This window comes from Aspergillus wentii (assembly GCF_001890725.1).
Source record: "Aspergillus wentii DTO 134E9 unplaced genomic scaffold ASPWEscaffold_7, whole genome shotgun sequence".
NCBI classification, from domain to species: Eukaryota; Fungi; Ascomycota; class Eurotiomycetes; order Eurotiales; family Aspergillaceae; genus Aspergillus; species Aspergillus wentii.
In genome coordinates this window covers 27,265-51,386 of record NW_024467838.1, presented here as the reverse complement: position 1 = coordinate 51,386, position 24,122 = coordinate 27,265, and the positions used below count along the sequence as shown (strand labels likewise).

The following is a 24,122-nucleotide window of genomic DNA, read 5'->3' as shown; positions in this document are numbered from 1 at the left end:
ATGTCGTTTCAATGGGCGGGAGGAGCGTGATTGGCCGGATTAGCTGGAGAGATCGGCCCATGTGGACTGGGGTGGATTCGGATAAGATATTATAAATGAGGTTAATAATGCTCAGTCTGACAGTAACTGAGTATAAGCGAGATGGAAGAATAAATAGTATAATGAACAAGAATAGGAATAAGGATGAGGATAAGAGTATAAGCACTATGTTAGTATAGTGCACTCTGTAGTAGTAGAGACAGCCTGAGTGGCAATGTTAGTCATCATTCAGACATTCAGATGAAGAGAATGGAGAAAAGAAATAGAAAGAAAAAGAAAAGAAGACAAGAAGACAAGAAGAAGCCAAGAGCGTATTTAAAGGACAGCTTATCATTGCATCTGTCTTGACTCATTTGATGAATCAAGATATCAAGTGCAGTTATTAACCAACTTATCATCCCTGTTGAGATAAGACTCATAGCACACTTAGATTGCATTCTAAGGACCCGTGAAATCGAGTTTCCCACCCGTAATTCTTATTTAGTTTAGCTAATTATAAAGACAACTCATTATATCTACGATTTAACTCTTCTTTCTTATGACTCTTATTACTCTTAGGAGTTTCTGATATTGCATCTTTAACTATATCTATCTCTTTATACTCTAAAATTTCCCCTAAACAGAGGAATGAAATCCCGATAATATTGATATATCTAGTTCTATATCGTAACATCCATCTTCATGCTTCAGAATGAAACCTGTAGCTATTAGCATAAACCAGATATTCGATCATGTTCAACGTACTTGTACTACCCGGACCGAGGTATGACGTGCGGGGTCATCAGTATATCATCCCCAGAGCATACCAAGCAGAACATCTCATCAACAACATGAATTTCGACTTACCACCAGAATTAACTGCTTATGTCGAGTCCATTGACTCCTTCATCAAATCCGACATCCTCCCTCTGCAGTATTCAAACGACAATAACCGCTTCTTCGATCACCGACGGGAATACACCCGCACCGACTGGGAGAATGGCGGAATCCCATCCAAACAATGGGAGGACCTACTCCGTATTCACCCTCATCTGCAATCTAATAGATTAGTCTAATAAATCCAGAACAAGCCCGTGTTCTCGCCCAAAGGAATGGATTCTACAGCTTCGCCCTCCCAAAACCATACGGCGGATCAGGACACCCACACACCAACCTATACATGTCCGCGATCCGCTTCCACCTCGCCTCCCACCCAACCTACGGAGGAGGGATAGGGCTAGCCAACGATCTCCAGAACGAACACAGTATAGTCGGCAACTTTCCCGATCTCCTCATGCTGCACCACTTTGGTAGTGATGCGCAGCGGGACACGTACATTCCCGCCCGGCTAAGGGGGGAGTTTCGCGTGACGTTCGGCCTGACGGAGCCTGGACACGGGAGTGATGCGACGTTTATGGAGAGTGAGGCGAAGGCGGTGCGAGGGGGGTACGAGATATCTGGGGTGAAGAAGTGGCAGACGGGAGCGCATGCCTGTACGCATTTGATTATCTTTGCGAGAACGGGGGGGAAGGATGGCGAGGGGAGGGGGGTTACGGCGTTTATTGTGCCTCGGCAGACGGAGGGGGTGAGGGTTGTTAGTTATGAGTGGACGCTGAATATGCCGACGGATCATGCGACGGTGGAGCTGGATCGAGTGTGGGTGGGATCGGATGCGGTGCTGGGGAAGGTGGACGAGGGACTGGCGGTGGCGCAGACATTTGTGCATGAGAATCGCATTCGACAGGCGGCGAGTTCGTGTGGTGCGGCCAAGTACTGTCTGGATAGGAGTGTGGAGCGGGCGAGAGAAAGAAGGATTTGGGGAGGGAAGAGGCTGGCCGAGAACCAGGCGATACAGTTTCCTGTGGTTGAGCTGATGACGCAGGTGGAGATGTTGCGGTTGCTCATCCTCAAGACAAGCTGGGAGATGGATCGCATTGAGGGTGATCGGCCGTGGGTGGAGACTGAGAGAAGACTCAGCGATAAAGTTGCCATGTGTAACTACTGGGCGAATCGGTTGGTGTGCCAGGCTGCAGATGAGGCTATTCAGGTAGGACGATTCCGGCATCTGCAGTATATGGAGTGCTGATGAAGTAGATACACGGGGGCGATGGATACTCGCGACACTACCCATTCGAGCATATATATCGCCATTTCCGACGATATCGCATCACCGAAGGAGCAGAAGAGATCCAGATGCGCAAGATTGCTGCGTATCTTTTTGGCTTTGGGCCGAAAGAGAAGCTTTGATGGACAGTCCCTAACTCAGACATTATTCAGTCATTAGGTAAGTATATCATCCAACTATATTATACTTATTATACTTTGAATATACTAAGATTATTCTAAGATACACTCTGATATACAAATATTGAGATGTTGCCTTGGGCCACTAACCAATCAGCGTTGCCTAAATCCCCGCAATAAAACTGCAAATAACCTCAATCTGATAACATCACCATATCATCATGCCGCTTCTCAATCTGCCGACTGAGCTTCTATCGCGTATCGTTGCATATGTCGACTGGGAGTCTCTCCACCCACTGCGACTAACCTGCCAAACATTATCCCACATTGCAGTCAATCAACTCTTCAAAACAGTAGAATTATACCCAGATCAAGACAGCTGCAACAGATTTACAAGCATTCTGAGATGCAACCTCAAAAACAGGACGAAAAGGATAATTCTGCATAGCATCGAGGCAGATGCTGTGAGTGTCTCCCCTGGATAACCATCACGATCTAACAGAACAGGATCTGTGCGATGAATACGGAGGAGCCGATGGCGAAGAAGCCCAACTGCCAGGTTATTATACAGCCCTCATTCCTCGACTGGATGAATTCCCCAATTTGCACAGCCTGACGGTCCACTTTGACAAATACTGCTGCGTGCCGGACGAGAATGGCTACGTGAACTGTTCCCAGACATGGAATTTCCGCTCTGACGTGATGAAGCGGTTGTTCGCATCGACAGCGTCCCTACCTCGACTCAATCAAGAACTGGCAATCCGGCACATGCAGACTATCAATGTCAAAGATGTAAAGACACTGCAATCGATGGACAAGACTTTGCGGGGTCTGCGTTCTCTGCGGCTCGGCATCATCAGTGAATATGACAATACAAACCCAGAGATCACCGATCGAGTAGGCTCAACTATAAATGATATAGACACAGCTAACGAATGCAGCTCCCTGAACCGCATGACTTTTTTGACGAAATTCCCCCTCTGTGGCTGAAGCCCACCATGTCGACTCTCCAGCATCTCACTCTCTACTATCAGCACTGCTTTGGCTTCTACCCCAAACTCGATCTGCGTGGTGTTCACTTCCCCCATCTTAAAACGTTGGCTCTAGGAAACTACACCTTCATCCACGACACCCAACTCGACTGGATCCTCTCTCACGGTCACAGTCTCTGCGAACTCTACTTGGACGAATGTGCCATCGTCTTCGCAGCTCGAATGACCGAACCAGAAACCGTGCAACACTGCTATCTGGACTCGACACAGATCACCCGGTTATCAAACGAATACCACGCCACATATTCTGCGCGCTGGCACGACTACTTTTCAGCCTTTCAATCGGAACTGCCCCATCTCCGACACATCAGCATGGGGAGATCCGACTGGTGGCTCGGGATGCCGTTTGAAATGGAGGGGGAGATCGGCATGGGGCTACTTATGGACCGGTATATGATGTTTGATGATGAAACACGTCCCAATCCGTATATTGGGGGCAGCCATGTGTTTGAAGGAGAGTATGAAGAATGGCCATCTTGTACTGAAGAGGATAAAGAGGCATTGGGATCGTTGTTGATATCGACTGGGCAGATGAAAGAGGATATCATCGTGGAGTAATGATCTCACTGACGAATGACAATCCGTCATTAATAATGATGATAAGTATCCACACCTCGTATAAGTGTGTACACAAAAGTACGAATTAAACTCGGAATAGCAGGTGCATCGCATCCCTGCAGCCCGAATATGACAGCTCAACATGCGGGGTTGAATAACGCACTGCTGCAGACTTTTAAAAAGCATTCTGTGTAACACTGCTTCCCCTTTTCATCATCCCAAAATGGGTTCTTTTCAGACATACGCTGGCTATCTTTTCCTGGCCATCATCATCATTCGACTTGTTTCGAACAAGTTCAGACTATCTGGCATTCCAGGTCCATGGCTTGCTGCGTATACTCGACTGTGGAAGGTATACGATGTGTGGAAAGGCGACGCCCATCAAAATGCCATCCAGCTGCACCGGAAATACGGCAAGATGGTTCGCATCGGGCCTCGCCATGTTTCATTCAGCGATCCAAAAGCGCTTCCAATCATCTACGGACTGGGAAAGGGGTTTAACAAGGTGAGTCTATTTGGTATGGATGAAGTGAGCAGCGCTGATAGATGCAGACTGCATTCTTCCCGCTGCAAAGCATCGTATGGGAACAGAAACCACAGATGAACCTCTTCTCCACCCGAGACGAACAATATCACCGCGAACAGAAACGAGCCGTCGCCAACGCGTACAGAATGAATTCGCTGTTGGAAATGGAGTCGTCTGTGGACTCCTGTACGGATGTCTTCATCTCGCAGATGGGCAAGTTTGCAGACGCAAAGAAACCGGTGGATCTGGGGATATGGCTACAGTACTATGCGTTTGATGTTGTTGGGGAGTTGACATTCTCGAAGAAACTGGGCTTTCTGGGAGAAGGACGCGATGTAGATGATATGATACAGGCTATTCAGGGACTGCTGCTGTATGCGAGTGTGTGTGGGCAGATTCCTGAAGCGCATCCATTTCTACTTGGGAATCCACTGCTGCCGTTGCTTATCCCGAGTATGGAGAACTGGAATCAAGTGCTGCGGTTTACCTTGAAGGCGATGAGCTCACGCATGTCGGTGCACAACGATGGGAAAATAGAGCAGGACAGCGACAGCACTGGCAAAGACATGCTGTCCCGCTGGATGGCCGTCCACCAAGCTGATCCCGAACGCCTCTCCTCCCGAGACATGATCGTGCATCTATCCGGGAATGTCTTTGCAGGCTCCGACACCACCGCCATCGCCCTCCGCGCCATCATCTATCTCCTCATCACCCACCCGGACAAGCTGTCCAAAGTGCAAGCCGAGATCGACACTGCAGCCCAACAAGGCCACCTCAGCAACCCCCTCTCCTACCGCGAATCCCTCACCCACCTCCCCTATTTCGCCGCCGTCATGAAAGAAGCAATGCGCCTGCACCCCTCCGTCGGCCTCATCCTCGAACGCCACGTCCCCTCCACCGGCGCGACCATCTGCCACCAATACCTGCCCCCCGGCACAGTGGTGGGTATCAACGCCTGGGTCCTCCACCATAATGAGGACATCTACCCCGATCCCGAATCATTCATCCCCGAGCGCTGGTTAGACAGTTCGGCGGATAAGTTGCGGGAGATGGAGCAGAGTTTCTTTGCGTTTGGGGGTGGATCGAGGACGTGTATTGGGAAGAATATCTCGTTGATGGAGATGCATAAAGTTCTGCCGCAGTTGTTGAGGACGTTTGAGATTCGGCTTCATGAGGGGAGGCCGTGGAAGACGCGCAATGTGTGGTTTGTCCAGCAGGAGGGGTTCTATTGTGAGTTGGTGAGGAGGTAACCAGCTGTATGCGTGCTGTATGGTGCATACTATATAGTGATCTATACTTTAGATATAACAGACCAATCAATCTAAACAAATCCGATCACATGATACTGAGACATTAAAACATCCTGAAACATCAACATCACAACAAATCAATCAGAATCATAAAAGTAAGAAAATGCACCTCGACCACAAAATCCCCTGGACCACCGCCTCCTCGCACTTCTCTCTCATCCACAACAATCCCAAATTCACCCCCCACCGCACCGGTCTCTTCCCCCGCAATCGCCCCGCCCAATCCAACGATCTCAACCACTTCATTCGCGTCGTGGTCGCCACGATCCGCGAGTTTTCCAACACGCAGCGGTCCAAAGCCACATCTACTACTTCTGTTTCTGGAAAGCTGTTTTCAGACACACTTCTCTTCTATCCCGAGCGGAAATATGGATTAGGGGAGTATGAGACGAGTTCTGCACTGCATAATCCTCTGTCCGAGAAACATCAACATGTGGAGTACTGGATTGAGCGTGCGGGTGGTTCTGAGCGTCCGGTAGAAGAACTGGGCTATTCGAGTGGCGATGGGGATCTTTCTGATGCCGTAAAGATGCTCGTCATTCTTGCTGCGAATACAGATAAGGATGACGAATCGCGAGAAGTAGCCATCGAGGCATTCTCTGTTTTACTTACTCTATCTCGACATCCGAAAGTGCCGCTTCACCAACTAAAAGCCATCCATTGGGGCCACGCATTTGGAGTAGGCTTAGTGGGTGATTTTGCGCTGGATGCATACCTTCTGCTGAATCTCGTCGATGCGGTACTTTCTCGCAGTCGAATTGAAAATACACTCAAGAAAGAAGTCTCAATCCTAGAAATGGATTCCTTTCGTCACTTCGCCAATAATGCACTCCCGGACTACGACTATCCGACTCAAAACGTCCCCCATCGCGCGTTCTGGAATCCACTCGGCGTTACAGATGGTTGGGCGTATGAGCAGATCGAGGCAGTTGATCCGTTGACCTGTGAGGATCCAGATGTTCTGGGGAAGTTGAAGGAGTATTTGAAACTGTGCTTCGCACTGGTATACGTGTATGATGCGTTATTGGTGGAATGGCATGGAGAGGAAGAAGCAGACGCGCATTGGAAGGAGGTGATGGTGGGCTTTTTGGGGGTTTGTGGGTGTAACCGTGACTGGGATCGACTGGAGGTTGTATAGAAGACTGTGTATATAATGTATAAGAAATCCAGCTCATATGTCAGATGACCCAGAAGATGCCTTTGCGTGTTTCGGATTCAATTAGGTTGCTGTTTGTCTTTGATGAAGACCTCGTGGGGTGCTGAGCAAAGTGCTGCGCCTGTGTCTGTGTAGCATATATGCAATTGACCAGAAGATTCGAGCAAGAGAGCCAAATTGAGCCATGCAGTCCATTGAAGCAGGACTTGGGCAATTTTGCCATGGGTGAAGGCGGATTTGTCGGAGTTGGGATGGTAAGCTGACTAGGGTTTAGTCTAACATAGAGCTCCATGGTAAAGTACAGACATTATCCACCCCTTACAGGGCCCATACAGGGCATCATTATTCTACTTTGCCTTAAGAATGAATGGCATTCTACGAGGAGACTATTAACCAAAACTGTTGGTCTTTATTTTCAGAAATGTCCTACCATATTTAACTTTAATCAATGCTTGATTCGTTACGGTTATTGCAGAAGCTACCTACGTCAGTTGCCTCTTTCATCACATGTAGTATAGAGAAATAGCTTGATTATAGAGTACACGAGGGCGATGAAATAATTGTGCTTTAATAGATTTGGAAAGATAGCATCAGCTATGAGAGAAGCACTTCATCGCGTCCGTATGTAATGGACCTCATTATAGTAGTGTAGAGCCAGTACCGTATACGACTGCGTGAAGCCAGTAATTATTTATGTACGGCTATGCTGAACAGATATATATTTAATTGCCATTTGCTGATTTCCAGTACACTCACTCCCAGTGGAGTCAACTACAGGCCGAGAGTACGTTTACCAGAGGACACTATCAAGACAGACAGTTGCCATTACTTTACCTTAGGAATACAACGAGTAGATCCTACTAACCATCCTACTTGAACTGACTGGAAATTCTCGCATTGAGTGACATGAGGCAAATGGAGGTGAATGAAAGGAAGAACGTGGGCTGTTTCACGGTCATCCCTGGAATGCAGCCCATCCGCCCTGTCGGAAGGGGGGCATCCTGTCAACCTTTCACAATCCATTTCAGGGACATGTCAGTTGGTAATAATATAGATCCGAGTAGAAATTAAAAGGAGGATACAGAAAGAACATGTTGTCTTCCCATGTTGGAAAAAAATTCCGCCGAGGGGGAAGCCGCCGGTCCGCATTCCAGGCGGTTTATGTTTATTTTGCTTATTGATAGAAGAACTCGTGTTGTTTACTGTAGATGAAATGAGAGAGTATGAAGAATTGGTGATGATATAGAGGTTAAGAGTGTGATTATGAGTATTAAGTAGTAGTCTGTGTCTTATAGATGGATTTTGCTGCGTCAATTACATAGGACATATATGATGATGGGGTGATAGCTGGTAGACCGAATATATATATATATATATACATATATGTATACTGTGTTTGTATATATATAACTTCCCTTCTACATAGATAGTGTAATGTCACTTTAATTAAACAACCATCCTATCCTTCAACCATCTACTATTATCATCACAATTCTATAAATTATTAGTTGTTTAATTCCATAATAATGCAATATAATCTATTCATCACGATGTTCTCTACTGTTGACCAAGGCGGTCTCAGATGCTGCCATAAGTCAACATACCATCAATGCAAACAAGACAATATTAATAACCATCTTTGAAACCAAACCGAATAAACAAAACATACATTATTGAATGCAATGAGGTGATGGGAATGTACATACCCGGACTCCTGAATATCAGATGATTCCGCCAGACGTCAAGCAAGGGGGGCACGTGCCTATATCCCACCCTTGACACCTTGAGGGTGACAGGGCATTTTGACTGGAAGAAGAATAAATGGTTATGGCAATCTTGTCTATTATTCTGTAGTGAAATGTTCTTGTAGGTAATAATCCGTAAAGAATAGCTTATGATCAAATACCGTATTCACTGAATAGGGAGTAAACAGTAATGCCCTCAATGTCACCTAGTCTGTGCCCTTCATTCCAGCGGCGCGGAACCATAAAGACAGCCCAGAATGTCATGTCCATTCTCCTACCCTGTCAATCCTCATCACTTCATATCCACCGTTGCCACCAGCAACATCGAATATGTCTGAATCTTTAATCCCCCAAGTATCTGGTCATATCCTTTTCTTCCAGACGACAACCTTCAACTGAAGACTTCGTCCCATCCCCAGTCCTGTCCTTTCCCAACCCCCCCCTCCCCGACAAGTATCCAAGGTAAGTAGCAAGGGAAGTATTCTGTGCAAATCAGTCAAGATGATGAGACACAGACACGGGGCGATCCATTATGGGGGCCCGAGTGCGCGTGGAAATGCAGTTGCCCCGAGAGGCGCTGCTGGCAGTGCTGCGGCTGACGTTCAGAATTTGAACGCGGGATACAACAACGCTGGGACCCAGGGGCCGACTGGAGCGGGAAATGAGTATGGATATGTGGGGGACGGTCGGTCTGGGAATGATTATGGGTCGTATCATGCGGGCCAGAGTCAGCAGGATTCAGACGCAAGTGCGAAGGAGACAGACACTGCGGAGGGCTCAAGCCAGCAGAACGGATCGAGCCAGAAGTCCAGCACGGATGGCAGTGTCGCTCAGGGTCAGACGCAGCAGAGCCCGGAACTCGCTCAGAGCCAGGGTGAAACCCAAGGGCAGGTTGGAGCGAATAGTCAGACTCAGGGCCAAAGCCAGCCACAGAATGCGCAGAATGCACAGAATGCGCAGAGCCAGCAGGGGTCTGCTTCTACAAAAGGTCAATATCAATCCGATCAGGCTCAGGCTGGATCTGGATATTACAACGCGTACTCGAACCAGCAGGCATCCCAGAAAGACGCGTCCAATGCAGCCAGCAATGGCTACAGTCAATCCAAGCAACCCCAAGCCAACGAGCAGAGCCAACAGAGTCCGCAAAACGTGCAAACCACCAAGCAGAACAGCCAACAGAATCCCCAGCAGAGCAACAATCACTCGTCCAACAACCCCCTATATCATGCCCCCCAGCAGAACACGCCCAAAGAGCCTGTCTACTCCGATTATAAAAACGGCCAATACCGTCCTCAGCTGTACAACAATCCCCCGCACAATTCGCCTTTGCCAGACCCAAGCATCGCATCCAGTGCAGCCACCGACCATCCCACCCACACTGCCGCCACTGGCATTGCTACCCACACGGCTCTTCCCACCGAAAGCAATCCGACGACAATGCCCACTCTTGCTTCCGGCTCCGGTGGCCATAAAATGGGCGCAGGCGAGACTGCTGCTGCCGCTGCCAGTGTGGTCGTCGTGGTCGGAGGTATTGCCGGATTTATCCTCGTCTGGCTGCACAGGAAGAACCGTCAGCGTCGGGCCTTGTACGGACCAAAATACGGCATGGAGAAGCGTGTGCCTGTTTCACCCAAAGCACCCAAGGTCGCCAAAGCCCTCAAGATTGGAAAGTCTCCCAAACCCCCCAAGGAACCCAAGCCCCCAAAGGCCCCGAAGCCGCCCAAAGAGCCCAAAGAACCGCAAGGGCCTTCTTTCGTTCAGAGAGGAGCGTCAACTGTTGGCTCTGCGATGGCTGGTGCTGCTTTGACAGTCATCACCATGTTCAAGCTTCTTCGCAAGCCAAAGGGCTCCTCGCCGTATCCGCAGGTCATCATGCATCACAACAACACCACCGAGATGTTGAACGAGACCTTCAACAACGAGAGCAAATGGTCCTTCCCCCAACTCAGCATCAATCCCGGAAAGTCTCCCAACTTGATCTCCAACTGTTCCACGCCTACATTGATCGTGTCTCCGACTTCGGAAAGTTTCGCCCGAGATGGAGGAAGACTCCGCCATGTGCCCTCTGGCCGAGCAGACCGTGTCGACCACCCTGGCACGGCCGAAGCAAGCACCGGATCGCTGAGAAGCTACCGTCCAGCACCTTCGGAAGCTGAGGTCGACCATGCTAGTCGACCGGAGAGTCCAAACGTGGGTTCATCTGCCAGTTCCACATACGACTTCACAGCCAGCCGTGGCGATCTACTGGCCATCACCAGCATCACACCGTCCCTGGCCAATCTGTATCGTGTCGACATGTCGTTTACTCCAACCAAGCCTGGACACATCGAGTTGCGGGAAGGACAAAGCGTTCGAATTCAACAATCGTACGACAATGGTTGGGTATGTATCTTCCTTGGCCTATTCTCATCATATGCTAATAAAACACAGGTCCTCTGCTCATTATCCGACAAGAGCCAAGAAGGAATAGCCCCAAGGGCCTGTCTCTCCTCGTGGCCCATCCGAGTCCAAGGAACCAGCTTGCGAGAAGTTCCCCGCGACGGCGCCCCATCCCCCGACGCAGGCAGTTCTCCAGGGACACCGCGCTTCTATTCCCAATTCTTTTCAACCTCGACCACCAATCTGTGATTGTGCGGTACTTTAAAGAAAAAGAAAAGTGATGTTATTTTCTATTCCACTTTGTTAGGTTACATTTATCTTTCTAGGGTCTTCTGGCCATATGATGACGGCGTTGGGAAACCGGGGAGATGCTAGGTCGATTTGTTTTGGTCATCATGTTTTAATCAAGTTTTATGTTTAATTATCGATACTATAATGTAGAGCATTGCTCGTTGACTGGTACTTTTCATATTCGGTCTGGTGAACGTTAATGCTGCTTCTGCCTTTCAAACCACACAACCCCCGAAGCACAATTAATTATCTATTACCTATACTCTATCCCTTCATATTAACCCTAGAGATTAAAAATTATATATTATCCAAGTGTCTGTTCATCCTATGTACATGCTAACAATAAGCCCTATTCTCAAAGCAGTAAGCATCATAATCGCAGCGCCAGCCCTGCCTTCTCAACTCTATGAACCATGCACTTCGCCAGAGGAGGTATGTTCAACCTACTCGGTATGGATCCGGTGGATCAAATTCCATAGCTGAACCGTCAAGGTAACACAATTAGGATTAGCCATACTATGTTCTCATCACGTCTTGAAATCGCCACCTCAGCTCTATCAGCACAGCATATCTTTCCCCTTAGCTCGTCACCTGTCACTATATGATGACAGCAGAGTAATCCGTGCACCATGCACCATGCACTTCAAGCACAGTACACTGCATAACGCATAGAACCAGTCATATTCAAAACACCTATCATAATCTAGTCTTATCTAGCATGAAAATCAGTTTTCCCGCTCGGTACTTGTGCAGTATAATCCCTGTCCAATAATGGCTTTCTTTTCTTTTTCTTTCAGCTGATGGCGGGCGATCTACGACATAGCTATTGTTTTTTATGATTATCAATGATCGGCGGATATCACATGATAAGGGATTTGATAGGGGATTGTTTATGCAGCAGTGTGCATTGTTCTGTTTTATGTGTCATGTGATTTGTATGCGAGTTTGTATGGAGTAGTTGAAGTATCTCACTACGGAGGATTCTTCACTACGGGGTATTATTCTGGTTGATCTTTATTAATAGAATATTGTGTTATTCTTTGCCTAATATAAGGTATCATATTAAATCTACTTTGGATGGTGGTGGGTGGGGTGGTGTTGATGTCTGGGTCACAATATATACATCGAAGCACTGACAATATATAACTTTAGCTATATCTTATACCATATAATTCCAATGTTAATTGTAAGATCTTATAAGTATATACTAAGTTTATATTAAATTGAGAACTATTGATTTCATTAACTTCTATATTGACATGAGTACTATGTCATTCAAAGTAACCCGACTACGAATAGTAGAACAATAGAATAGTAGAATAGAATTAATATATTATTATGGTATATCATGCAATAACATTAACAGTCTCCTCATCAAGCAACGCCTTCAACGCAACATTGACATCCTCTACATCCTCCAAATTGAGAATAAACTTCTCAATCGCCCGCTGCCTCTCCTCGGTGATCACACCCTTCGTCACAGTCCGGAACTTGTCCACAATACCCTCATTCGTCAAGGCAGGGTCAACACCCGTAGGAGCCTTGATGGTTGAAGTGACCGAAGTACCATCATCGAACTCGACCACCGCCTTGTGCGCCCAGGTATGGTAGAACTCTTCACTAGTGGTGCAGGTCACCTTGGGCATGATCTCCCAGATGGCGTCACGGCCGAGCAGCTCCGTCGCGAACTGGTGGGGCGTGACGTCGCCGTCGAGGAGGGCGACGGCGACCGCGTAGGGGGCGCTCATCTGCGCCGCGATCGCGGTGATGGGGCGTTCGGGGGCGAAGGCGGCGCGTTTGCGCGCGACCTCTGGCATGTAGATGGTGATTTTGGCGATGCGGGAGACGTCCTTCATTTGGTCTGGGTGGTCGGAAAGCAGGGTGCGGATGCAGTCGACGGAGCCGTGGGTGGTGGCGCAGGATGCGTAGCGCTTGATGCTGAAGCCCAGGAGGTCCCAGCGGGAACCGAGCTCGGAGAGGAGCTCGGCGCCGTCGAAGCGGGGGGTGTTTTTGGAGCCGAGCGAGAAGGTGGTGAGGAAGCCGCCGTATTCGCGGTCGAAGACTTTCTTGATGCCGCGGAAGCCTTCGCGGGAGAGAGACGCAGCGAGCACGCCGCTGCGGGCGGCGAACCCGTGCTGCATGCGTTTCACCATCGACTCGTACTGGGCCGACATGAGCCCGCCGGCCTGGGTGCATGCGGTGCCGATGGACTCCTCGATGATCTCGGCGGGCTGGTTCCACAGCTTGCTGACGGCGGCGGCGCTGGCGGCAGGACCGAAGATAGGGCCGGAGTGCCAGCCCATGCCGAGGATCTGGTGGCCGCCCAGGGCAGCGCCGACCCGGGGGCCAGTCTCGTAGCCTACGAGAGCAGCGAGGAGGAGGGAAGCACCCGTGATGGGGGAGGATTCATGCTGGGCGGCGGCAAAGATGGCGGGGATGATGACCGAGCTGCCGTGGATGGGGTTGGCAAAGTGGAACTCGTCCATCTCAAAGGCTTGCAAGAAAGTGCTGTTCAATAGAGCAGCAGGGAGGGGCCCCAGACCCTGAAGCTGTCAGTATACAGTCACATTCATACATAGGACAGGACGAACCTGGTTGTAGCCAATCAGGGAACATTTTCCAGGGCCTTCCAGGGTGCAAATGGCTTCTTTGGCTTTGACAGACCAAGGCAGTTTGGAGCCAAGCAAGGCGCAACCAAGGCCATCAAGGAGGATGTGCTTGACGCGGGTCCGGACGTCTTCAGGCACATCAGAGAGCGAGAGAGAGGCAACCCAGGAGGCAAAGGGCTCCGTGACGGGCTCCTTGTTGGCCGACACGTCGATTCCGCCACCCATGATAAGATCTTTGAATCTGCTGAATCTAAATCTGAATGATCTGAATAACTAGACAGGCAGAGTCTTTGCGTGCTCGAGCTGGTTTTATCTACGGAGTAATTCCATCTACGTGGGAGTGACAGCCAGGCTGAGTGAAGGCTGAAAAAACAATACAAACTACTGAATAATAATGATGAGTTGTGATTATTGATGTGATCATCGGGCAGAATAATAGATTACGCCCTATAGTCTGTGCTACATACCAAGCTAGGCTAAGCACTTGCCAAGAAAGACTAACTCCCCCGCTCGGAACCAATCAGCAGGCCAGGAGTAATTAAATCCGCAATACAGGGCAATACAGCCCCACCGGGCGATCGAGGCTTGTTTCGCTAGTTTGGCTGCAATGCAGGATGTGCTGGTTTGGGCGATCCAGGCGGACTAGTGATTCTGTGCCACCCGACTACCGACTAGGTGGGGGGCTAGTAGAGGGCAGGGTGGATGGTGGCTGATGGAGCTGATAATCACCCAAGCATTGTCTAGTTCATGCCAGAATTGCTTGTTGACAATGGATTGTCTTGTCGTTCTATTGCCCTATAGCCTTGTGGAGCAATGGCCAGACTGACTATTGCGAGCTATCCAGCTATGATATTCGTCTTTGCTTTTTCTCAAGTGTCTGATTACGACCGCCACCTGTCAACTCAGCTGTGACTTTTATGCATGTGCTGAGTACCGGTCCAGTTGTACGCATTAGAAATCCTGCTCGATGTACAGTCTAGATGGTGTAATATGGTAAAAGTATACATTAAGATAGACTAAAACTAAGACTCCTCCCGCACAAACAGATCCACAAAGTGATGAACCGGCATCGAGTCCTCCTTGACCGCTTCAAGGATCTTCTCGATCTCCTCCTCCGTAAACATGCCCGCCATGTTCGCCCGGAACTTGGCCTGCACCTTGGGCAGCGTGTCGCGATGCATGGGATGCCCAATCGGGAACTCCACCACCACCTCATCCAGCACGGTCCCATCCGCCAGCGTGATCGTCAGCCCACTCGACGCGCTCTTGCGCTTGCCGTGATAGTCCTCCGTGAACTGCTTGTCCTCGACCATGTCGATCTTCTGGCGCAGCGCCTCGACCCGCGCGTCCGTCACCCACGGGCTGTCGTTGTCGTAGTCGCTCGCCTCGATGAGTTTGTTCTTCAGGAGCACCACGGCGATCATGTAGCGCATGCAGTGGTCGCGGTCGGCCGCGTTGGTCAGCGCCTCCCGCTTATCGATGATCCTCATGGCGGCCTCGTGCGTGCGAACGTGAATGTGCTTGATGTCCTTGGCGGGGTCGAGGCCTTGGGCATGCAAGGTGGCCGCGAGCTCCGTGGCGGCCTGCACGGCGGAAATGCCATGTCCTTCAGCCGTGATGAGCTTGAAAAACACCCCCTCCATGACAAAGGTCCCGAAGGGCCGGGACAGGCGCAGCTCCTGGTTGGCGAAGCTGGTCTTGAGGAAGCCCCAGTTGGGCTCGGTCAGCGCGGTGGGGATGCCGGGCTGGTCGGCTTTGGCGAGCAGGCACAGGTGGACGGCGCGCATCGTGGCATCGCCCGCGGCCCAGCCCTTACGCGGGCCGGTATTGGGACTCTGGCGGAAGATGCGCAGAGGGTGGCCGTCCGCCCAGGCGTGGGAGATGGCGGAGGCTGCCTGCGACTCGGACAGGCCGAGCAGGTGGGCTGTGACGGCGGTGGAGGCGATCTTCACGAGGAGCGTGTGGTCCAGGCCCACCTTGTTGAAGGCATTGAGCTTCTGGTAGATGCCTTCGATCTCGTAGGCCTTGGTCAGGGCCACGATCACGTCGCGAACAGTGGGGGCGGCGGTGGCCGACTCGGCGCCTGCAGACTCGTGGGTCCGACTTAACCAATCCGTCACCGCCAGAATGGCACCGAGATTGTCTGTGTTGTTAGTATAACTAGTGTGCATAGTAGTAGAAAAAGAAAGGAAAGAAATTACCAGAAGGATGACCCCACTCGGCGCCAGGATAGGCGTCATTGTGATCGAGGAAGCGAATCAAGGAGGACAGATCAAAGGCGCCCTTGATAGGATCGAGCTGGTAGTTGGTGCCGGGCAGACGGAAGCCATTGGGCGAGGTTGAGCCAGCCACAACAGGGCCGATAAAGGCACGGCACTCTTTGCTCGTCTGGAGCGTCTCCACAGCACATCCCAGAGCGTCAATCAGGGCATGGCGAGCACGGTGCAGAGCAAGGCCCTCGTCGATGTCGACGTGATAGACGTAGTGGACGAGCTGAAGGATCAGCTCGTCATAGGGGATTTGTTCAGTCATGATGCAGTGTGTCGGGGTATTTTGTAAAGCACAGTCGGATAAACAGGGAAGTAGAAGCAGCGGAGGAAGATGAAAAAGGGAAAGATTGGTTTGTGACGCTGGCGATGATTGAGGTGAGCTATTTAACCTCTGAGTCGGGGCCGACAGGGATGCAGTGGAGCAGCACTAGTTGTATTGATTCTTTCTTTTCTTCATAATTCGGAATAGGATGATAATGCCATATTGCTTTTATCTTTCAGCTCTGCTAGTGCGTAGATCTTCCCTCTGCAGTGTGACTGTGATCACCCGGATCGTGCATCTCAGCTGAAGCCATCGCCATCGACGCCATCCGCGGCCTCCAAGGCATCTATAAAGCTGCTCGATGTCGCTGGCCATTCAGTCTTCATTCAGCTTCTCAATCATCCTCTCTTCCACCTTCACAATGGGTCTCTTCTTCGGCTGGATCTACTTTCTCCAAAATGTTCTTTCTTTCCTGACAAAGAAGAACCCCATGGCCCAGATGATCGAGCATCAGGTGCCTGGGAAGCAAGAAGGCACATTGACTGTTCGCGACGACCGAACAGGCCACTCCTACACCATCCCCATCATCCACAATGCCGTTCCTGCCCTGGGCTTCCGACAGATTGTCAAGGACCGAAAAAACAAGACGCCTCGTCAGCAGTTTGAAGAGGGTCTGCGTGTGATTGATCCCGGTTATCGCAACACGGCCGTCAAGATGTCGGGCATTACCTACATGTATGTCACTGCTTCTCTATACCCGATCTGCATACTGACTTCTCCTAGCAACGGAGAACAAGGTGTCATCCTCTACCGTGGCCACCCTCTGGGTTCGCTCGTCGGCAAGTCCTATGAAGAAATCACCCATCTGCTGGTCTGGGGCTCGCTGCCCACCGAGTCGCAGCGCCTCAGCTTCCAGCGCAAGTTGGCTGAAGCCATGGTTCTGCCCGATGTGGTCCGCCAGGCTGTGACCAACCTTCCGTATGTCGCATCTCATGTATCACATATGAACCCAGCTAACGAATCAGCCGCGATGTCCCCGCCACCGTCCTCATGGGCGCCGCTCTGACTGCCTATCTCTCCGTGCACCCCGAGTACATCCCCGCCTACGTGGGCAAGAACCTGTACAACGGCAAGATGGACAAGGTCGACGAACAGCTCACCAGGACCCTCGGCATCTCCGCCGTCACCATCTCCATCGTCTTCTGCCACAAGCACGGCCGCGAGTTCCGCCCCGCCGACCTCAACCGCAGCTACATCGAGAACCTGCTGCACATGGGCGGCTTCACCGAAGGCAACCCCAACGTCTCCCCCGAAAAGGCCGCCGACATCTTCACCCGTCTCTGGGCGCTCTACGCCGACCACGAGATGACCAACTCCACCTCTGCCTACCTGCACACGGCCTCTGCCCTCACCGACCCCATCTCCAGCCTCATCGCCTGTCTCCAGTCGGCCTACGGTCTCCTGCACGGTGGCGCCATCGACGCCGCCTACACGGGGATGCGTGAGATCGGCGGCCCCGAGAACGTCCCCCACCTCATCAACAAGGTCGTCAACAAGGAAGCCCGTCTGTCCGGCTACGGCCACCGCATCTACAAGCTCCAGGACCCCCGCGCCGGCTACATCAAGGAGATGCTGGACGAGCTGACCCACGACACCGACATTCGCCAGATGGATCCTGTCCTGGCCATCGCCATGGAAATCGACCGAATGGCCGGCCAGCACGAGTACTTTACCAAGCGCAACCTGCAGGCCAACGCCGATCTTTACGGTAGCTTCGTCTACACTGCTCTGTAAGACTCCCCCACATATATTATACGAACTGTACTAACGAAAATAGTGGCGTCCCATCTGACTTCTGCGTCGCTCTCGCCATGTTGTCGCGGGTACCCGGTGTCCTGGCACACTGGAGAGAAGCCATGTCCCGTCCCCCTGAGCTGTGGCGCCCTCTGCAGATCTACACCGGTCCTACTTCGGTGACAGTATAGATGATGGAAAAGGAAAAAAAAGGATAACTGTGATTGATTGAATGCGAGATTGGTAATATTGTCTATAGCATTGAGTACTAGTATTAATGGATATTTGGCGTTAACATCTGCATTCTCCAATTAAAATGATTTTTATACATATACATAATTATAATGCAATGCACTGCACTGCAACTTAATAAATCCCCTTTCAACTTCCTCTTGTACAACAGCTGCATGCAAGGTCCTTTTTCCCTATCTAGCAATTGCACGATATCCTCGATGAATTAGCAATACACGGCTAGCAGATGCAGATACAGTGGGTTTGATATTCAATCAAGAACAGCCGTCTGCGTAATTTGATATCCTGATTCAGATTGATGAAGTTACACAGGTGGGTCGGTGGCACAGATAGTGGCAGGAGATAAGTGGAGCGATTCCGCTCAGCTCTTCAAAGTCAAGCTTTTAGGGGTGATTCTGGTAGGTCAAGATTAAATAGTTCTTGGAGATAAGTCGGCGAATTGAGGATGACTTGTTTGATATGGAGAATTAGTATCTGATGAGTTGAATGCATAATCAATTAATCAAGGAGTTGTCCGATACATGCAATATGCATATTAGGGTATGCAAGCCCCTCGAGTTCAGCATAACCACACCCTGCATAAACACGCATAAAGATAAGCACAACTGACAGCTATCAGTGATGGCAGCTGCCACGTCACCTAAAATGAGGTGATGATAATACGAGCCGAATGACAGCCAGCCACCAAATCGATTGCTTATCCTCTAATCTGTCGATCATTGGGATCGACCATCGTACTCGGCATGTATCCACTGGCTATTGGAAAAAGCAATATGAGACATTTACATTCACAATAACATTACCAATGATAAGAGTATCTAACAATTCATTGTCTTTCATGTCAATACGCAATCTAAAACCATGTCTATCTAAACAACGCCGCCTGCGTCCCATACCGACTCGCACACGTCACCGTCAACAACTCCTGCAGCGGCCGACTGTCCCTCGACTCGATCCGCTCAAACTGCTGCACCAGTCGTGTCGTCGTGTACGCCGCCTGGATCAGCGCAAACTGCTGCCCAATGCATTTGCGCGGCCCACCCCCGAACGGGAGATACGCCCACCCGGGCCGCAGGTTCTCCCAGCGGTCTGGTTTGAACTCTTCCGCGTCGGGCCCGTAGATGTCGTGCCGGCGGTGGAGGGTGAAGACGTCGAAGCCGATGTTTTGGCCCTTGGCCACGAAGACGGGGGAGGTGCCGTCGGGCCCGCCGCCGGTGGGCAGGACGGTGTCTTTGATCGCGGTGCGGACGTTGCGGGGGATGATGGGGTAGAGGCGGAGGGCTTTACGGTCAGTATGTAATATTGTAAAGGAGTAGGAGGGACTTACTCTCGTTGACAGTTGCAGACACGTATTTCAAATCTCTCAGCTCGTTGAATGTAGGACGGCGTCCTTCCAGCGTGGCAACCTCCGCCTTGAGCTTGGCCCAGACATCCGGCCGACGAGCCAGAATATGGAACTGGATACTCAGCAGACCGGCCGTGGTGTCACGACCGGCCAGCAGCACATTCAGCAACTGATCGGTGATCTCAGTTTCATCGGTGGTAAGTTCAGCCAGCTGAGACAGGAAGCAGTCGGGCAGTTTATCGTCCTTGGTCTGCGATGCACGCGATCGCAGGGCCTGCTTGACAAACTGCTGCACGTAGCCTCTGGAGCCGGCGACGGCGCGGTTGAAGCTGCGTTTGTAGGCGGGATGGAGGTGGATGAGGAGGCCGAGACGGGCGTTTCGGATCATGCCATCTTGGGCTTCGTGGTAGTTTTTGGAGAACTGGTATGCTTCCGCTGGCGAGTCGGAGCGGAGAGTGGCGACCGAGTGGCCGAAGAGGAATTGCGTGGCGGAGTCAATGGTCTATCTAGTTAGCATACTCCATCTTCATCTTATCTGTAAGGAACATACCATTCTAAAGAACAAATCCTGCAAATCAACCGTCGCCCCATCGGCAGGAACACAATTCACCAGGTTCGCCACATGCCGCTCGAAAATATCCAAATCGGCAATATTATCCCGCGTAAAGCTGGGTCGCAGCAGCGCCCGCGACTTCTCCCACTGCTTCCCATCCGCCGCAAAGATGCCATGGCCCAGCAGCGGCCGGAACGAGTTCATGCGGCGCTTGCCGATGGAATAGTCCTTTGCGTTGGTGGCCAGGATGACCTGCAGGTTCTTGGGATCGGCCGTGTGGATGACTCTGCGGGTGAGCATGAAGGCTTCATAGGTGAAGCCGTTCTGCATGAAGCGGTTGTGGGAGTAGTCGAGGAAACGGTGCTCTTTGGAGGCTTTCAGCATGGCGCGCACTCGGTCGAAGCCCAGGATGGGATCTTTGTTGCGTTCGCTCGAGGCGGGTTGGCAGCCATGTTGGCTGGCGAATTTGCGGTCTGATTATTAGTATAGGTATATAGATGGAGTAGAGGACATACTGTGGATGAAGAGAGCGAGTTTCTTCACAACAAGCAGAAGAGCAAGCAGGCCAAAGGCCAGACTCGACACGGGAGGGAGGGCCATTCTGACAATCTTGATGAAGAAAGATCATTCAGAGAAGAGAGAAGGAGCCGATTTAAGTCTGCAGAGTAGATCTAGACCAATAGTCAGATGTGATTGCGGTGAGTATTGTGATTCAGCCGTGCATAATAATAGATATAATAGTAATATTAATAATAACTAGTACTATCAGTGGATTCGTCATTGTGGAACAGCCGAATCGGGACTCGCATTGCTTTTGCCGTGTGCGACGGTGATGCCAGACTATCACCAAAAAGAAAGATGCACTATCTAACCAGCGCGTCAAAATCCATCGCCTGGTTGAATCCCCTCCATCCACTCGCTGTATTCCACCCTCGCATCCAGTATCCTCCTCCATCCGGGCTCTTCATCGTAATACCCGACGGCCACACTCCATCCCGCATATTGCGGACCACCGGATTCACAAACACCACATTCGTCTTCTGCCCATCAACAGCCGCAGCTGAAAAGTCCAGCCCGGAAAAATCCAGCCCCGTCCATGGTGTGATCATAAGCAGAGGCATATTTCCACTGCCCCGGATGCTGGGCAGCTGGCGGTTGGCAGATCGGTCTTCGGCGAAGCGAAGATACGACTGGATCGCCGACGGTTGTGTATACTGCATGGTGGTATGTCTGAGTTTGCTGGCCAGAGCACCAACTGACAGACTGTGAATCTGAGCGGTAGATAGCCTGTCTCGCAAAAGACCAATACTATTATGCACCCAGTATTTCCCTTCTGGGGGAGGGCGAATCCAAGGACGGTAGTTCACCGGTTGGTAGAACTCCACCGGTTCATCTGCTCGTACAGGGGCGTAGAGACTCTTCAGATACCACGCACACAGGATGTTATTCTTGCTGGGCTCGCTCTCGCCCGCCGGAAGCGTCTCGAGAGCCTGCTTGCGGAGCATCTTCACCCAGTCCCCGGGGATGTAGACAAGTCGCTCCTCGAGACGTTCTCGCCAGCCGGTCGCGCGAAGAAGACTATTCCACAAAACACCTAGTAACAAAATGAAGATAGGCCAGAATCCGGCTGAGAAGTTATCGCGGTGGTCGTGGTAGCCGACCGGTGCGATCGACGAGTCTGTCTCTTTTTCGATCATCGTCTCTGACATCCCTGTCCCCTGTGCATCAGGGGGGAGTATGAATGATGTGCTTGCTCGGTTGGCGAGGAGATTGCAATATGCTTTGATGATGTTGTATCCAGATGTGGCGTCAGCGAAATGGTGGCTGAAGCCGAAGCAGAGGATGGTGGCATCGCGGAGGACGGTCGCTCGGATGCTGAAGAGATTCTCGAGTTTCTTGGGCAGATCGAAGAGGAACATCGAGTCGAGGTCTTGCATGCTTAAGGAATGCATGGCTTTGGGTTCAAAATTGACGTTCGTCGTCTCATAATGTTTGAAAAAATCCGATACATCCTGATCCACCTGGCGACTGGAAAAGTCGACATTCGAGCCTGTAGATAACGTCCATGGTCGTGTCTATCAAGTTAGACAACTGTATATTATACCAGAAACATAGACATACACTGGGAATCAAACGTCCACCAAGAGTCGGATTGGCCTTGATCAACTCTGCCGCTTTATCACGGAGAATAACCTCATCGAGGCACGAGTCGACAATCAGGCCTATATAGAAAAAAGCCCGATAAGTAAACGGATGGGCCGTTTTACACTGATACTTGAATTCCTCCATTCTGATATGTCCGTTTGGTATGCAAACAAGCAATGCAAGTGCAGATAGAGGGCTAGATAGTGGGAATATTATCAAGTTATAATCAATCTACTTTCACATGTATACAATAGTACCTCGTGAGCCGTCTCATCCGGACAATGAGTTGTCTCGTATCTTTGTCCCTTAGTCCAAGTTCTTTGACCATCCTTTGGAATAATTGTTGGCGTGAATAATATCAAATCTCAGGGGATTTGACCTTGAGGGCAACCTCAGCCCAATGCCGTCGATCAGACCAGCCAAGACGATCTGCCCCTTAACGGCAATTGCTTGGTTCAGCCCTGCCTTTCTTCACAGCCAGTCATATCTGCTCTCCGTATTTCCGCATCGGCGTTCTCGTTCACCGACCGATTCAGACAGATTCGGTGGGCTGCAATAGACTGTGGGTCTGCTAGTGTGGGATCCACCGGCCCGCTTGAGCGGACCACGAACTTAGATCCCCACCTGTATTGTTTATTACACGGTGTACGGTGTAACACCGGTAAAATGCCTCAACTTGGTCAATCCACTATCAATGGGAACAGATGTGCGAGACTGGCGATCTTGATGCACGGAGAGTAGAAGCATCCCAAACTGGATGCGCTGTATAATCACATATCAGCCTCGGTTCAAGATGAGATTGATGGAACTCAAGTAGCATCCTTCATAGAATGATATGGATAGTCAGGATGAAGTCGTGGCTAGAGAGTTTGAAGTAGAGAGCATGGATGAAGTTGAACAGATGTCTTTTCGTAGAAAACTGTAGTGCTGTAAATATAATTAAACATCCATTAATTCGGGTTTTATCAGTTATCATTGTCTTGGAGAAGCTTCTGTCCAGGTTGCCCTAGGACTGGCCATAGTAATAGAGCAAATATAGGTTGAGTGAAAGATGTACTACACCCGGGGGGACTGTTTGTTTATTACTGTAGAAAATGCCATGTTGCAGCCAGCCACTATAGGCAAACACAGCTGAGATAGCTCATGGTGTCAGCTCTTCCCAAGAATGAATGATATCAAACCAGCCCGATTGATATAATAGCTGCAAATCTTGGTTACGTATATAAATCAAGTATTCGAGCATACACCGAGGATGGGGAACCGGTCAATGGAAGCTGATGATAAGCTATGTTGACGTGTATATGGGCTAGCCACTGTCTGAATTATCAGACATTGCTTGCTCTAGTGGTATCGATACACTATTAGACAGTCACATCAATCTATCATCTTCTATGGTATGTGGTATCAATAGTAGATAGTTAGGCTCAGCCCAGTCTCTTCTCAAACCATACTACAGAGAGCTATATATGTAAGTAATAACAAGATCTAACACTAGGAAAGCCTAGCACCTTCCATGAATGGGAAAGGGAGTCTGTTCGTCTTTCAAGCAGTTGATTGGCATACTTGCATATGATCTAGATGCCATAGAATTATAAGAATGGTGAATAGCAGTT

General features: G+C 50.3%; 10 protein-coding genes across 10 annotated transcripts; 6 read left to right on the top strand and 4 right to left on the bottom strand.

Annotated features, from left to right (window-relative positions):
• Window positions 1-869: 869 nt before the first annotated feature.
• On the top strand, window positions 870-2,265 carry ASPWEDRAFT_53531 (acyl-CoA dehydrogenase family protein; the record flags this gene model as incomplete). Its single annotated transcript, XM_040837898.1, has 3 exons — window positions 870-1,056; window positions 1,104-2,065; window positions 2,113-2,265. The coding sequence occupies 3 exons, from the start codon at window positions 870-872 to the stop codon at window positions 2,263-2,265; spliced, it is 1,302 nt and encodes a 433-aa protein (XP_040685384.1).
• Window positions 2,266-2,483: 218 nt separating this feature from the next.
• Window positions 2,484-3,872, top strand: ASPWEDRAFT_117384 (F-box protein; the record flags this gene model as incomplete). Its single annotated transcript, XM_040828732.1, has 3 exons — window positions 2,484-2,730; window positions 2,795-3,159; window positions 3,204-3,872. The coding sequence occupies 3 exons, from the start codon at window positions 2,484-2,486 to the stop codon at window positions 3,870-3,872; spliced, it is 1,281 nt and encodes a 426-aa protein (XP_040685383.1).
• A 223-nt stretch (window positions 3,873-4,095) lies between these two features.
• On the top strand, window positions 4,096-5,648 carry ASPWEDRAFT_117503 (cytochrome P450; the record flags this gene model as incomplete). Its single annotated transcript, XM_040828742.1, has 2 exons — window positions 4,096-4,377; window positions 4,425-5,648. The coding sequence occupies 2 exons, from the start codon at window positions 4,096-4,098 to the stop codon at window positions 5,646-5,648; spliced, it is 1,506 nt and encodes a 501-aa protein (XP_040685382.1).
• Window positions 5,649-5,811: 163 nt separating this feature from the next.
• ASPWEDRAFT_117592 (uncharacterized protein) lies at window positions 5,812-6,846 on the top strand (the record flags this gene model as incomplete). The annotated part of the gene is made up of 1 exon (XM_040828751.1): window positions 5,812-6,846. One exon carries the CDS (start codon window positions 5,812-5,814, stop codon window positions 6,844-6,846), a length of 1,035 nt encoding a protein of 344 aa, XP_040685381.1.
• Window positions 6,847-8,905: 2,059 nt separating this feature from the next.
• On the top strand, window positions 8,906-11,512 carry ASPWEDRAFT_43656 (uncharacterized protein). Its single transcript, XM_040836072.1, has 2 exons — window positions 8,906-10,991; window positions 11,040-11,512. Exons 1-2 carry the CDS (start codon window positions 9,111-9,113, stop codon window positions 11,235-11,237), a joined length of 2,079 nt encoding a protein of 692 aa, XP_040685380.1. The 5' UTR covers window positions 8,906-9,110; the 3' UTR covers window positions 11,238-11,512.
• A 1,105-nt stretch (window positions 11,513-12,617) lies between these two features.
• ASPWEDRAFT_43655 (MmgE/PrpD family protein) lies at window positions 12,618-14,189 on the bottom strand. Its single transcript, XM_040836071.1, has 2 exons — window positions 13,871-14,189; window positions 12,618-13,822 (listed from the first exon to the last, which is right to left on the bottom strand). The coding sequence occupies exons 1-2, from the start codon at window positions 14,111-14,113 to the stop codon at window positions 12,626-12,628; spliced, it is 1,440 nt and encodes a 479-aa protein (XP_040685379.1). The 5' UTR covers window positions 14,114-14,189; the 3' UTR covers window positions 12,618-12,625.
• Window positions 14,190-14,854: 665 nt separating this feature from the next.
• Window positions 14,855-16,492, bottom strand: ASPWEDRAFT_160547 (uncharacterized protein). The gene is made up of 2 exons (XM_040829799.1): window positions 16,090-16,492; window positions 14,855-16,031 (listed from the first exon to the last, which is right to left on the bottom strand). The coding sequence occupies exons 1-2, from the start codon at window positions 16,418-16,420 to the stop codon at window positions 14,911-14,913; spliced, it is 1,452 nt and encodes a 483-aa protein (XP_040685378.1). The 5' UTR covers window positions 16,421-16,492; the 3' UTR covers window positions 14,855-14,910.
• A 427-nt stretch (window positions 16,493-16,919) lies between these two features.
• ASPWEDRAFT_118071 (uncharacterized protein) lies at window positions 16,920-18,405 on the top strand (the record flags this gene model as incomplete). The annotated part of the gene is made up of 4 exons (XM_040828790.1): window positions 16,920-17,155; window positions 17,204-17,398; window positions 17,446-18,210; window positions 18,258-18,405. The coding sequence occupies 4 exons, from the start codon at window positions 16,920-16,922 to the stop codon at window positions 18,403-18,405; spliced, it is 1,344 nt and encodes a 447-aa protein (XP_040685377.1).
• An 872-nt stretch (window positions 18,406-19,277) lies between these two features.
• On the bottom strand, window positions 19,278-20,985 carry ASPWEDRAFT_160541 (cytochrome P450). The gene is made up of 4 exons (XM_040829798.1): window positions 20,880-20,985; window positions 20,362-20,837; window positions 19,794-20,313; window positions 19,278-19,747 (listed from the first exon to the last, which is right to left on the bottom strand). Exons 1-4 carry the CDS (start codon window positions 20,962-20,964, stop codon window positions 19,332-19,334), a joined length of 1,497 nt encoding a protein of 498 aa, XP_040685376.1. The 5' UTR covers window positions 20,965-20,985; the 3' UTR covers window positions 19,278-19,331.
• A 154-nt stretch (window positions 20,986-21,139) lies between these two features.
• On the bottom strand, window positions 21,140-22,653 carry ASPWEDRAFT_185967 (uncharacterized protein; the record flags this gene model as incomplete). Its single annotated transcript, XM_040832110.1, has 2 exons — window positions 21,140-22,439; window positions 22,486-22,653. 2 exons carry the CDS (start codon window positions 22,651-22,653, stop codon window positions 21,228-21,230), a joined length of 1,380 nt encoding a protein of 459 aa, XP_040685375.1. The 3' UTR covers window positions 21,140-21,227.
• Window positions 22,654-24,122: the final 1,469 nt, after the last annotated feature.